The 13,068-nt window shown below is 40.9% G+C and overlaps 1 protein-coding gene across 6 annotated transcripts in view; it reads right to left on the bottom strand.

The window, feature by feature from the left end:
• The window catches only part of CACNB2 (calcium voltage-gated channel auxiliary subunit beta 2), a 359,416-nt gene that overhangs the window by 155,017 nt on the left and 191,331 nt on the right, over positions 1-13,068 (bottom strand). The window contains exon 1 of one of the 6 annotated variants that reach the window (XM_070432505.1): positions 1,360-1,433. The exons of the other annotated variants lie outside the window; for them this stretch is intronic. Coding sequence (XP_070288606.1) covers positions 1,360-1,392 — 33 coding nt within the window. The 5' untranslated portion in view covers positions 1,393-1,433. Of the gene's footprint in view, positions 1-1,359; positions 1,434-13,068 lie in introns of those variants that run through there. 6 annotated transcript variants of the gene reach the window in all.

Raw genomic sequence — 13,068 nt, 5'->3', positions numbered from 1 at the left:
TAACATGTTAACATCATCCCTCAAAATACTCTTTTCTGTTTGACAGCTTATGTTTGAGTGCTACTCTTCCATAGTTTGAAAATTTGGCATGAGCCACTCACAACATGACAACCGAGAGTAAGTCTTAGGAATTGGCTGCATTTCTGCGTTATTTATTTAGTAGAAGTTTTACGTATGTTACCACTTTGAAATGTACAACAAAACCTTTACCTCTCATTCTGGATTTGGATCTATCATCTTAATCTTATCCCAATAGTTGGAATAAATAAATCAAAATAGAAAATTGTGATTTCAACTTGCTATGTTTAAATAGAGAGCTCATTTACTTTCCAGGAAATTTCTTTCCTCCTGACTATATGACAAGTGAAATCATCTCGTTCTATTAGGACCCTACACACACATAAAAACAGAATTTGGTTTTTAGTGGAATCTGACCACAAAACCAAAATTTATTCTTTAATATAAGGCTATTTCTTAACAGCTAAACTGTGGTATTGTTAACCTAACAAAGAGCTTATAAGTGTTTCTAAAAGCAGATCAAATTATTATCTCAATTTATCAAGATTGTAAGGAGTCAGAACTATAATTATTAAATTTGAATTTAGTGACACAATATTTCAAAGAAAGATATGGTTTAAAAATACCTTTTTACAGTTTCAAAAGGTGTCATAACAAAGTTTAGCTTCATCTTTTATTTGCATATAAGAACTATTTACTGTTCATTTTGCACTGTGTGGAGGTTAATGTTAAATTTTTATATATTTTATGGATTGAGAGCAATGTAACATCCTAATTTTATATACATATATGTGTGTGTGTGTGTGTGTGTGTACATATATATATATACTCCTAATTTGAATACTTTTTAAATGTTTACATACTGAGTGTGATTCTTAGAGTAAGATTTTATTAAGTTTATTATTTACAAATGATCAAAAGATAGTTTTATGGCATAGAATCCTCCATTCAATTACTTTCAATTAAGTTTAACAGATATAATTTTACTGGAAAGTAAGATACATTTTAAAGACTCTAAATTGCCTATAGCTACACTTATGAGGACTTTTAAAAGTACCTTTTAAAAGACAATGTAAAATATTAACTATTTCCAATTCAAAGTCAAGTACAAAAGCAATCTCAAACACAACAAATAATAAAATTACAAATGCTTGTTCATTTCAAACTTTGTTCAGAAGTATTTCAGTATTTTTGCTAGTCGCTCAGAAACAAGCAACTTGTTTTATATTTTTGTGAATGATGTCAAGCACTTGAGAAGAAAGTTTAAAAACAAACTTTGAAATGATTTTAAAAACCGATGGAAAAATGCTAAATACCAATGAGCTTAAAAAGATTTCTTACCACTTCGGAACGCTCACTGCCCTCATGGTACATGTTTCATACACACCTTCAACTAGATTCTCAGCGTGACCGTAAAGAAGTCCTTTTATAGGGAGCCGAAGGCATTATCACAGTGAGACTACTTCCGCAGCTGGAATATAGTGCTATTCCCACGCTTGGCAATGCTCTTAAAATAGGCTCAGACACCAAAAGACAAAAAATGACTGTTTGCAAGCACTTCAGGAAATGATGGTCTGGCAAACTGAGTGAAAATTCCACAACCAAACAAACTCAGTTTTTGATAAAATATACCAATTAATTACAAAAAAGCAAAACAAACCAAAAAAAAAGTGCTGGGCGAGGGGACATCCATTCACACGTGTGTGTGTGTGTGTGTGTGTGTGTGTGTGTGTGAGAGAGAGAGAGAGAGAGAGATAATTTCTTTTTTTAAAAAATTTATTTATTGTCTAAAGTTTTACATATGTCTCCTTTTTCCCCAATTGACCCCACCCCCACCCAGCCATTCCCACCCTGGGCAAGCCGCGCCCCCCCCATGTCTGTGTCCATTGGTTATGTTAATATGCATGCATACAAGTCCTTTGGTTGGGGGGGAGGGCTGTTAGAGAGCAACCATTCACACTTTTGTTAAGTGATTTAATCACATGCCACAGACCTAGACATGGAAAGGGTTCTAGAGTTCAATGGAGGGCTAGCAAACATTAGAGTCACCCAGGTAGATAGGGAAAAAACATAATGAGTGTGATTCATTTCCCGTTTATTTAAATAAGTAGAAACTTTCTAGGAATTTAAAGGAAATTTGAGTATTGGTTTGTGTAAAACTAAAAAAGTTATTGACTTACTGGGCTTTGTATCCCCCACAAGCCAAGGTATCTAATATATTCTTATCATTAGTATATCAACAAATATGCTTGTATATAAATTTTTTCTTTCTTGATTTGTATTTGCTTCAAGTTGTGAATAATCTGTGTGGGAAGGTATACAAAGAGATCCATGAATGGCTAATACTGGTTAATACCATGCTAGTCCTTCAATGAAGAAATAGTGCGGCTTTTCTGTCAACTTTCTGGTAGTGTATAATAAGAATGTCACATTGTCCTGTCTCAACATTATGATCCAAAGAAAATATCTCAACAAAAATATTTCCTTTTCCTATAGCCTTTTATAAAGTGATAACAAAAACCTTGCCAAACATCCCTATAGTACAAAGATGGGATTTCTGCCAAGAAAGCTATGATATCTTAACTAGAAATAATTTAACCAAATACTGGACAAGTTTAATTGGTTGTATAGATTGAAATGTGGCTCAACCTTGGGTGGCATTTGGGAAAAGAAAACAAACACAAACCACGTGTAAGAATCCAGTTAAAAAAAATAAAATGAATAATTAAATAATAAAAAATAAAAAAGAATCCAGTTCACCTCATAATTGTAAATAATTGGCTATCAAATAGTTGTTAAATATGGATGAAGGAAGATTGATAATTACAAAGATTACAAAGATGCCTTGAGGAACAGCTAGCTGATCCTCTCATGTTCTGATGAGATCTCATGACCAGAGAGGTTAAATAACTTACCAAATGCCAATCAGCAAGAATTGCCTGCTGGGAACATACTAACCTCTAGATAATGTCCTTAACTAAACTCTAGGACAGGAAACACAATACAGTGGATAGCAAAAGTGAAAAGAAACAACAGTGGGCTGAACGCTACAAACAGTCTTAACTATCAACTCCATCCGTCATTAACTTTGAGATCCAGGGTAAGTCACCTAACTCTCTGGGTTTCCCTTTCATCCTTAAAGCAAGTTGATTGGGGTGGATGAATTTCTCTCTCCTTCTATCTCCAACATTCCAAAATTTTGTGCATATGAACTAAACAGCACTTGCCTAAAATGCTACGATAAAGAATAGAAATTGCATTGAAGGCTGGATTTTATGAGAATTCTTTAATCTCCTTTCAGTTTTATATGATAACAAGAAAGAAAGCTAAAGAATAACAAGAAGACATGCTGCATGAGGAATGGGGTTTTAACAGAACAAGGAAAATTGGGAAAGAGGAAGAAAGCTATAAAGCAAGAAGAGAACAGCAGGTACTTACACCTGGGAAAAACTGCAGTCGTAGGTAACAGTGTGTAGAACAGGCAGGAGAGGAAAGACTACTCTAAGGATGTTGAAAGAAAGAGACCAAAAGAATAAACTCCTCGAAGGCCATATTACTTAAAATAGCATTTACAAAAATACTGCTATTATTAACATTTTTATAGCAGTTTATGATGGAGAATATACTCCCCCTTCAAATTATGTATTTGTTTTTAAGCCAAATCTATTTGATTGATTTTATTATCCTTACTATTCGACAAAAAGGAACTGATACTCGAAGATTTTAGGTGCCAGGGCCAAAGTTGTATAGGTACTAGGAGTACCTATGACAAAGATGTGAATTCAGACCCTCCAGACCAAATACTTGCTTTTCTCAATCATATCAATACTGCCTGTCAAGTCATATCTTAAAAAAAATGATGTGCCCAGCCAGCGTGGCTCAGTGGTTGAGCATCAACCTATGAACCAAGAGGTCATGGTTCGATTCCCCGTCAGGGCACATGTGCAGGTTGCAGGCTGATCCTTAGTTTGGGGCATGCAGGAGGCAGCCAATCAATGATTCTCTCTCATCATTGATGTTTCTATCTCTCTCTCCCTTTCTCTACCTCTCTGAAATCAATAAAAATATATTATAAAAATGATGCTACTAAACACTATCTAACTTATTAAAAAAGGGGATAGGTGAAAATAGAAAGAACTAGCCTTCAGAGCACATACACTCTCTGAAAATATAGATAGAAACATGTTAGTAAAAATAACTAACAAGACAAACAGTAAACAGTACTCAGATTCAGAGGATGGGCTTCCGCAGGGAACGGAGAAGATCCTAAGAAGGAATAGTACATGAACCAGGCCTAGGACACAAGCTGGGTCATTGGATATAAAACATTTTCAAGTGAGTCAACCTGCTGGGTAGTAGCCAATGAGTCAATCAATCAATCAATCAATGAAAGTTTATAGGGGAATCATAAGTGTCCTGTCTAAAAAGGCAAGCCCAAGCCATCCATTCTGGTGAGAGCCTGGAATGCCAGGCTAATAAATTGGAATTTATTCTATAAATAATAAGGAGCCACCTAAGATTTTAAAACAGGGAGCTGAGATGTTGAAATATTTAGGAAATCTGCCCTAGAGGGTTTGACTCAGTGGAGAGAGCACTGGACTGAGACTGAAGGGTCCCAGGGTTGATTCTGGACAAGGGCACATGCCCAGGTTGTGGCTCAATCCCCAGTAGGGGGCATGCAGGAGGCAGCCAATCAATGATTCTCTCTATCATTGATGTTTCTATCTTTCTCTCCCTCTCCCTTCCTCTCTGAGATTAATAAAATATATTTAAAGTATATATATTTAGGAAATCTATTCTGCTATTTCTAGTTAGAATGGCCTAAGAAGCAGAAAAGCCAGTGAGAAGACAAGATGAGGGATGTGTGGATGTGGAAGAGAGAGGTGTTCAGCTTGGCTTCGATGGTTTGGAAGGCTTCCACATTTCCTTCTTCCTACAATTAGTAGAGAATTCACTGGAGTTGCGGCAAAGCATGGTGTAAAGGGCAAGGAATTTGAAATCAAACAACCTTGTGCTGCTACTTGCCAGCCATGCCCCTGACCTGACACCCAGCATCCAGTGCGGCCCTGGAGTTTGAGGGGCAAGCCCTGGAGCCCGCTTCCTGAGTCATGCCCTGTCACCACAATATCCTAGCTTTGTATCACTGCCATCACTTTAAGTTCTGCACCTCAACTTCTTTATCTGTAAATGGAAATATAGGCTTATTTCCCATGACTCTCAGGAGGGATAAATGAGTTATTAAAGGCATACAGTTAATGTTAGTGAAAAAAAACACAAAGCTCTTTGAGTCTCAATTTCCTCTTCTCTACAATAAAGAAAGAAATACCACCTATCTGAGGTTGTGTCCATAACTGAGGTCAAGGAAATTTCAATGTTCATTCCTCTATTCTTACCATGTTAATACATCTTTCCTGCATGAGTATTCTGCATGACCACTCCATGCTCTTGCACTGCTGTTACTCCCAGCATAAGATCATCTTCCCGTACTTATGTCTTAGATTGAATATAGAACAGTTTAGTTTACAGTTGATGCTGGAGACTTGAATTTACAACCCAGGCCTCTTCAGTAGCACTCACAATAGTAGAAAGCATGAAAGTCAAACTTAACCTCAGAAAAGTTCAGAGAATATTTAAAACTCAAGAGTTGTGGCCAACCAATAAGCCAGTCTAGGAACATGTAAACTGGAACATCATTTGAAGTGACATCTCCTTTTCTGGAAGCAGAGGTGGGTTTCTCAGAGGGCACTGGCAATTTTAGTTTAAGGTGTGCCTGCAAAATATCTCCCTAAAGCTGTTAGATGTGCAAAATAGGAAATGGCAGACAATATTTAAATGCAAATAAGACCCCACAATGTTTCTTTTTGATCATGACCATTTGTTCAGTTCTGTTAGGGCAGTGGTTCTCAACCTTCTGGCCCTTTAAATACTGTTCCTCATGTTGTGACCCAACCATAAAATTATTTTCGTTGCTACTTCATAACTGTCATGTTGCTACTGTTATGAGTCGTAATGTAAATATCAGATATGCAGGATGGTCTTAGGCGACCCCTGTGACAGGGTCGTTCGACCACCAAAGGGGTCGCCACCCACAGGTTGGAACCGCTGCATTAGGGCATATATTAAAGCTGACTTAACATCTCCCACTGAAGCTTCCAGACACAGGCAAGAGCACTCACCTTCTAATTGGTGCATGCAGCTACTGCCACCTTCCCACAGCCTCTGTTGGCTCCGGGATTGACTGCCAACTGACTGACTGGCTGCTCAGACTGAGCACAGGGGTGATTCCAAAGCAACTTCCACATAAGTATGAACATACTTATACTAACAGCAAAATGCTCAAATGGGTGCCTAACCCTCAGGTTTACAATTTAACCTGATTGCAAGGAGGCATCTCCATTGCATCCCCCACAGCTACTATGTAAAAGGTATTGCACAGGGGAGACGGGGCGCTGAAAGCATTCCCATTACTGCCATGTATATGAGAACAGCAACAAAAATGGTTTGGATTTAAAAGTTTTGGCCTCTGATACTGTGTAGACAGACATAAGGAATATATAAATAACTAAGTTATTTTCAGGCTCTCATTTTTCTTAAACACAACTCACATCTCTTTGTCACCAACCTGACTTATTTCTGCTGTTTTTTATTCCCCATCTAGCTTTCCCCATCATACTCAATTGACTTAACTAGGTAAGTATTCTGAATTAAAAAAACAAACCCAACTTGATACACTGAAATAGTCATTTTATATAGAAAATGTAGGTGCCATTGTCACAAAGTGGCTCCAAATATGGAGCAGAAGCAAGTGTATGAGAGTAGGAAATTTGTCCTAGAAGAGTACCTTGCAAAGATAGTAGCTGCTCAGCAAAATGTATTTGTTAAATGGATGAATGTGTTTCCCTGTGTCCATGCATTTCCTTTCATTCATTCTTTCTTTTATTCATTTTACACATCTGTCATGCACTGCTGTGCCATGGATGACTTGCTAGATATGGCTCCTATGAGGCAAACATGGCTCCTGCACTAGACGGTTCTCCAAAAAAAAAGCATTCCAGAAATTTGTTGCAACAATTTTGGTTGTATCAATAATTGAGGGGCCTTACAGGCTCTTTGTGGGCAGTGGCCAAGGACATAAGTATCCTATAGTGTGCACAACAGTCCCGTCCTATAGAATAAAAGCATAGTATGCAAATTGTCCCCTGATTGGAGTTCTTCCGGGAGTTTGACCAGGGGGGCAGGCCGGGCAGGGGAAGGGAGGGAAGCCCCAGCTGGTGGTGGCAGGTGGTTGACTAGGTGAAGGGAGGGAGGCCCCGGCCAGCAGCCGCTAGGGACCCTACCAGTGCATGGACTTCATGCACTGGGCCTCTAGTGTAATAATACAATGAGTGTGCACCCTCCATACTCCTTGACCATCCTGCTGAAAAATCTGTTTACAAAATGATTTGAACTTAGACTTTATTTTGTATACAAGTCCAAAGCATTTTATATATTTGTCAGATAAGCCTAATTTTCTAAAAATGACTGTACCGTGTTAAGTCGATGGAAGATTGTACTTTGCTTGGAACTTTCCAAGAATTGTTAACTTGGTCTCCAATAGCCACACACCTGTTCCACACACCACTGTTAATCTGCATTTACAGCTGCCCCATCCATGCTGCCTACATACAGGGAGGCATGTGACTACTATGCCAGTGTGGTCATGTCTGCACAATCACAAATTGAAATACATGCTACTGAAGAATTAATTAATTAAGTAATTAATTACTTTTTGAGGTTTTACAAATTTTGTGTCAGATGTTCACAATATATTAACTTTATTGCATGATCATAAAAGAGTCCAGCCGAAGTACTTTTAAAAGGAACAGAGTCTGCTAGAAATACCACCCGTCTAGACAATAAATAGGTCAAATACTTGTATCTGTCTGAAACAAATAAACTGGGTACTGTGATAGAGACAAATGGGAGGAACCACTTCATAGAGGGAGGTCAGGAAAAACCTCTCTGAGGAATTGCAGGGTTTTAAATTTTTTTATTCATTTTAGAGAGAGCAAGAGAGAGAAACATCAAGTTGTTGTTCCACATATTTATGCATTCATTGGTTGCTTCTTGTACGTGCTCTGACTGGGGATCAAACCCACAACCTTGGCGTATCGAGATGATGCTCTAACCAACTGAGCTACCAGGCCAGGGCCAGGAATCACAGTTTAACTCAGACCGTAAGGATAAGAGCAAGGGTCAGTAAGAAAATTCCAGAAAAAAAAAGAACAGCAAGTGCCAAGGCGGTGAGCCTGGAGAAGACTTAGCTTGTTGGAAAAATTAGGAAAAAAAATCAATGATGATAAAGTACAGTGAGTCAGAGGGGACATTACTGCAAGCGACGGGCTTTCTGGTGGTGCCTGGAATGAGCTGGACACGAAGTGAATGCTGGACTGGCTGGGGGATATCTGAATGAATCGGGCATCAGTGTGGCAGGAAGAAAGGTGGGTAGGAGCTCAGACCATGGTGGCAGCATGGGGTTGCTGGAGCTCCAGCCCTAAAGGAAGGGAGATATGCAGGGTCCACCACAGGCATGCAAGATGCAGAGACTCGGGTTTCCTGGGACCTATAGGGGGCGCTGCAGCATTGATGCACCACAGTCCCAGCTAAGCAACCCCTATGGAAACCTCCAGGGAGATGTATTTTGGAGGGGAGTGGGAAATCTATTTTACCAGCGAGTTAGTTGACTTAGATACCACAGAAGAGAAAGAAAAAAATTATATCAGACATAGGGAGACTAACTGGCTGGGCTCAAGCCAGATAGTTCTTTGATTATAACTAGGGCTCTTAGTTTTAGCAGAGTCTCTGCCGTAGCATAAAAATAAATAAAATAAAGGCTACATTTATTTGTTATAATAATTCGTGTGACATCATGTATCACCCTGAGACCAAATCACATGCAAAATTAACACCAAATGCTGAGCTACATATGGAAACGCCAGTTTTTTTTTGTTTTTTTTAAGTCACTGCAGTCTTTCTTTTTCTTTCTTTTTTAAAAACATAATGTGTGGTGTGGTTTTTTTTAAACCAGGTTCATACCTAGAAAAGAACAGTTACAGCCTACCTGGAGGATTACATAAGACAAGTTCTTCCTCCAGAATCCAGAAATCTAGGATGTCCAAATAACAAGAGGTGTTACAAGTATTATGTTTAGTTTCCTGAAACACTAATATCTTCACTTCAGAAGTGACTGCTGAAGAAAGAAACCGCACATGGTTCTATGGTTGTGTTATATTTAATTCTCCCAACCCTGCCAATCCACACGTTGAATATGTAGATGATGAACCTATTTTCAGAAAAGCCAGCTCCTACTGCTTGGTCTACCTCACTTCTCACAAGTACCCCATGTGTCCGCTATTGGGCCTTTGGCCCCAAAGTATCTTGAGACACCTCTTCCTCCTAGGGCTCTAATTTTAAAACAAACAAATAGACAAACCCAGAGACAACAAAATACAAATAACCACAGGGCTTTCTTTCCCGCCTTGATCCGCCATGGCCTCAGGGACACGCAACACAATTGCCCACCCTGTGACACCATTCAATTCCTCTTCAAGCTGCACTACTCCTGTCCTGGAGTAGGCGGGCACTTATCTCTCCCCAGCCTCTGCCTTCCCGGCTTCTGCCCTCCCCAGCCTCTGCCCATGGGCCGCTGCAAGGGCAGAGCAAGCAGGTGGAGGAGGTAGCAGGGGTGGAAATGAATGGAGGTTGGAACCAGGTGTAGTGGAAGTTCTTAGGGCACCTTACCAAAGAGGCTGTTCCCTAGAGAGGCCGGCTCTCCAGGCAAGCAGTGTAAGGGTCCAATAAGGAGGAAAAGGCCATGCCAGTGCTTAACATGTCTGTCTAATTAGTAATCCTTAGCATCATACAGGACTTTCCTATTTTCAAATATATTATACTTGACTCTTGAGGTTGATAGGGCTCATATTGTAAAGATAAAAAATACAGGCTCTTAGATACTGGGTGATGTCATCTAGTTAAACCCTATTTCAGCTTCTTTTATAAAAACACTAGAGGCCCGGTGCACAAAAATTTGTGCACTTGGGGTGGGGGGAGAGGGGGTCCCTCAGCCCATCCTGTGCCCTCTCGCAGTCTGGGACCCCTCAGGAGATAACGACCTGCTGGCTTAGGCCCACTCGCAGGTGGCAGAGGGCAGGCTCAATCCCTAGGTGCAGCCCCTGGTCGGGCTCAGAGCAGGCCTGATTGAGGAGTTGGGGCGCCGCCCCCTGTCATGCACAAAGCAGGGCAGATCGGGAGGTTGCAATGCCACCCCTAGTCACGCTCAGGGTACAGCCGATTGGGGGGTTGGGGCACCGCCCCCGTCACACTCAAGGCAGGGTCGATAGGGAAGTTGCAGCGCCACCCCCTGTCACACACAGAGCAGGGCCGATCAGGGGGTTGAGGAGCTCCCCCCTGTCACACACAGAGCAGGGCCGACCAGGGGGTTGAGGAGCTCCCCCCTGTCACACACAGAGCAGGGCCCATCAGGGGGTTGGGGAGCTCCCCCTGTCAAGCACAGAGTAGGGCCGATAGGGGAGTTGGGGCACCACCCCCTGTCACACACAGAGCAGGGCGGATCAGGGGGTTGGGGCGCCGCCCTCTATCACCCACAGAGCAGGGACGATCAGGGAGTTGGGGCGCTGCACCCTGTCACACACAGAGCCGCAGGGCGATTAGGGGGTTGGGGAGCTTCCCCCTATCAGGCACAGAGCAGGGCTGATCAGGGGGTTGTGGCCCCACCCCCTGTCACACACAGAGCTGCAGGGCGATCAGGGGGTTTGGGCGCTGCCCCCTGTCACATTGATCCCAGTGCCGGGAGGCCTCGCGGCTCCGCTGATCTCAGTGCCGGGAGGCATATTCCCCTTTTACTATATAGAATAGAGACCTGGTGCATGGCTGGGGGCTGGCTGGTTTGCCCTTAAGGGTGTCCTGGATCAGGGTGGGGGTCCCCACTGGGGTGCCTGGCCAGTCTGGGTGAGGGGCTGAGGGCCGTTTTCAGGCTGGCGGGTGACTGAACTCCCAACCGCTCCTTTCTTTCTTTTTTTTTTTTTATTCTGGGCCAGCTTAGCTCTGAGGCCTCAGCTGCTGAAAGCAGGTTTCTGGCTTTGTTTACCTTCTGTATTTGATACAATGTTTCGGTCCGGCTGGCTGAAGCCCAGCTGACTAAAGCCGGTTTCTGGGGTTTTGTTTAGCTTCTATATTTGCAACATAGTTGCTTAGAGTTGCAGCTGAGAGGCCGGCAAGTCAGGCGGGGAACGTTGGAGTTCGCTGTCACTGGAGCAAGCAAGCCTCCCTGTTCGCTTCAGTGCATGGCTGCCGGCCGCCATCTTGGCTGGCAGTTAATTTGCATATCGCCCTGATTAGCCAATGGGAAGGGTAGCGGATGTATGGCTAATTACCATGTTTCTCTTTTATTAGATAGGATAAGTTTCATTGCTTTATACTAATCAAGTACTTATCAAACTACCAGCCACTTGCTGGTACTGATAAATCTTAAGGGTTTTAAAATATTAATCAGCATACTTAGAGTCTGACCAGTGCCTAGAAAGATTTACTGTTTACACTAGAAATAAAACTTGGCTTATACTACTTCATTATAATGCCTTTGGGCAAAGAAATAGATAATAACTGTTGTCAGACTTAATAGACTAAAAAGACATTCTAGGGTAAATATGATTAATGCAAAGCCTTTACTGTCACAGAGAAGTATAAGAAAACATTTTTGAGAACTAAGCTGCACATCTAAATTCCTACTTTTAATCTAGGTTCTAATGAGTAAGAAATGTCAGTAGTTCATAATCCCTGTAGCATTACAGTCTCTCTTACCAGCATTTGCTTTCTTTTTTCCCCCTTCATTTAGTCTTAGATATCTGTGTGGTTCATTTTACTTTGATATGTGCTTTATACTGAATCAACACTGCTCATCCAACTGTAAAAAAAGAAACGCTTACACATAATTTATATCATAAAGTTACCGAGCTATAAACAATTCAGAAGAGTCATGTCCTTAACTAAGACTTTTCCAAGTAAGCAAAAATATAGATTTCATACAGAAATTACAATTTCATCAAATTGTAAAGTCCAATTCTATTTTTAAAATATAAGATCGTCTAGAATTAAGAGGTTGTATTATTGTTTAGAAATGTTTCTATAAAGTCATGATTATAAGAAGATTTTTATTTTTCATTACCTTTTTGCTGAACAGGTCATATGTTGCTGCTATCAAACATAACATTTCATAAATAAAAACAAGAAAATAACGTGAAAACCTTATTAACATAGTACTATAATTTACAACGTCAGTAGAGATAGTACTAGTATAGTATGCTTGATAGATTCAAAATATACTACATATTCTGTTTACAGATTTTATTGATTCAAATGTATCTGTTCCTTCACTTGCTCAGGAGACAAAGAAATCAAATATGTTAGCTAATCATTTCAAAGTATGCCACATGTAACACATGCTTCTTAAGAATGAAGAAACGCTACAAAGAATGGTTCCTTTCGGTATTACTTGAAACACAGTTCTGCATGTAAATGACATATCGCATTGTTACTCATATGACAATGAAATATAACATTTTGAAAACTATCAAATCAAACTGAGAGATACTCCTCCAAAGCAGTGAACAGGGAGCGAAACAAAGCACATAGGAGTTCTTATAAATAGCACGCCCGGAATGCTCTCAAGCCGTGTACTTGCTTATCACTCACTGATTACTACTAGCTACTCTTCGCTCTCACAATTTATCAATCCTGCTGTTCTCTGTTTCAGTACACTGCCACGATAACACTGGTCCCTGACTGAATTCCACGACCGGAGGACATTTATACGGTGGCGACAGGGGCTATCTTCGGAGGCCCTTGCGATAAAGCAATTACGTTCTCCTGGTGCCGTAAGAACGAACAGGACCAGATGCCATGTTTGCCTGCCTCTCAGAGGAGCCTGTAATGGAGAGGGTGTGCAAGGCCCACAGTGCATGCAATCTGAGAGACAACACGGATACCACGCAC

Source organism: Myotis yumanensis, unplaced genomic scaffold, assembly GCF_028538775.1.
Source record: "Myotis yumanensis isolate MYYU_CA2020_CCGP unplaced genomic scaffold, mMyoYum1.0.hap1 SCAF_1, whole genome shotgun sequence".
Lineage (NCBI taxonomy): Eukaryota > Metazoa > Chordata > Mammalia > Chiroptera > Vespertilionidae > Myotis > Myotis yumanensis.
Note: the sequence above shows the minus strand (reverse complement) of the source record. Positions and strands in the feature narration are given on the sequence as shown.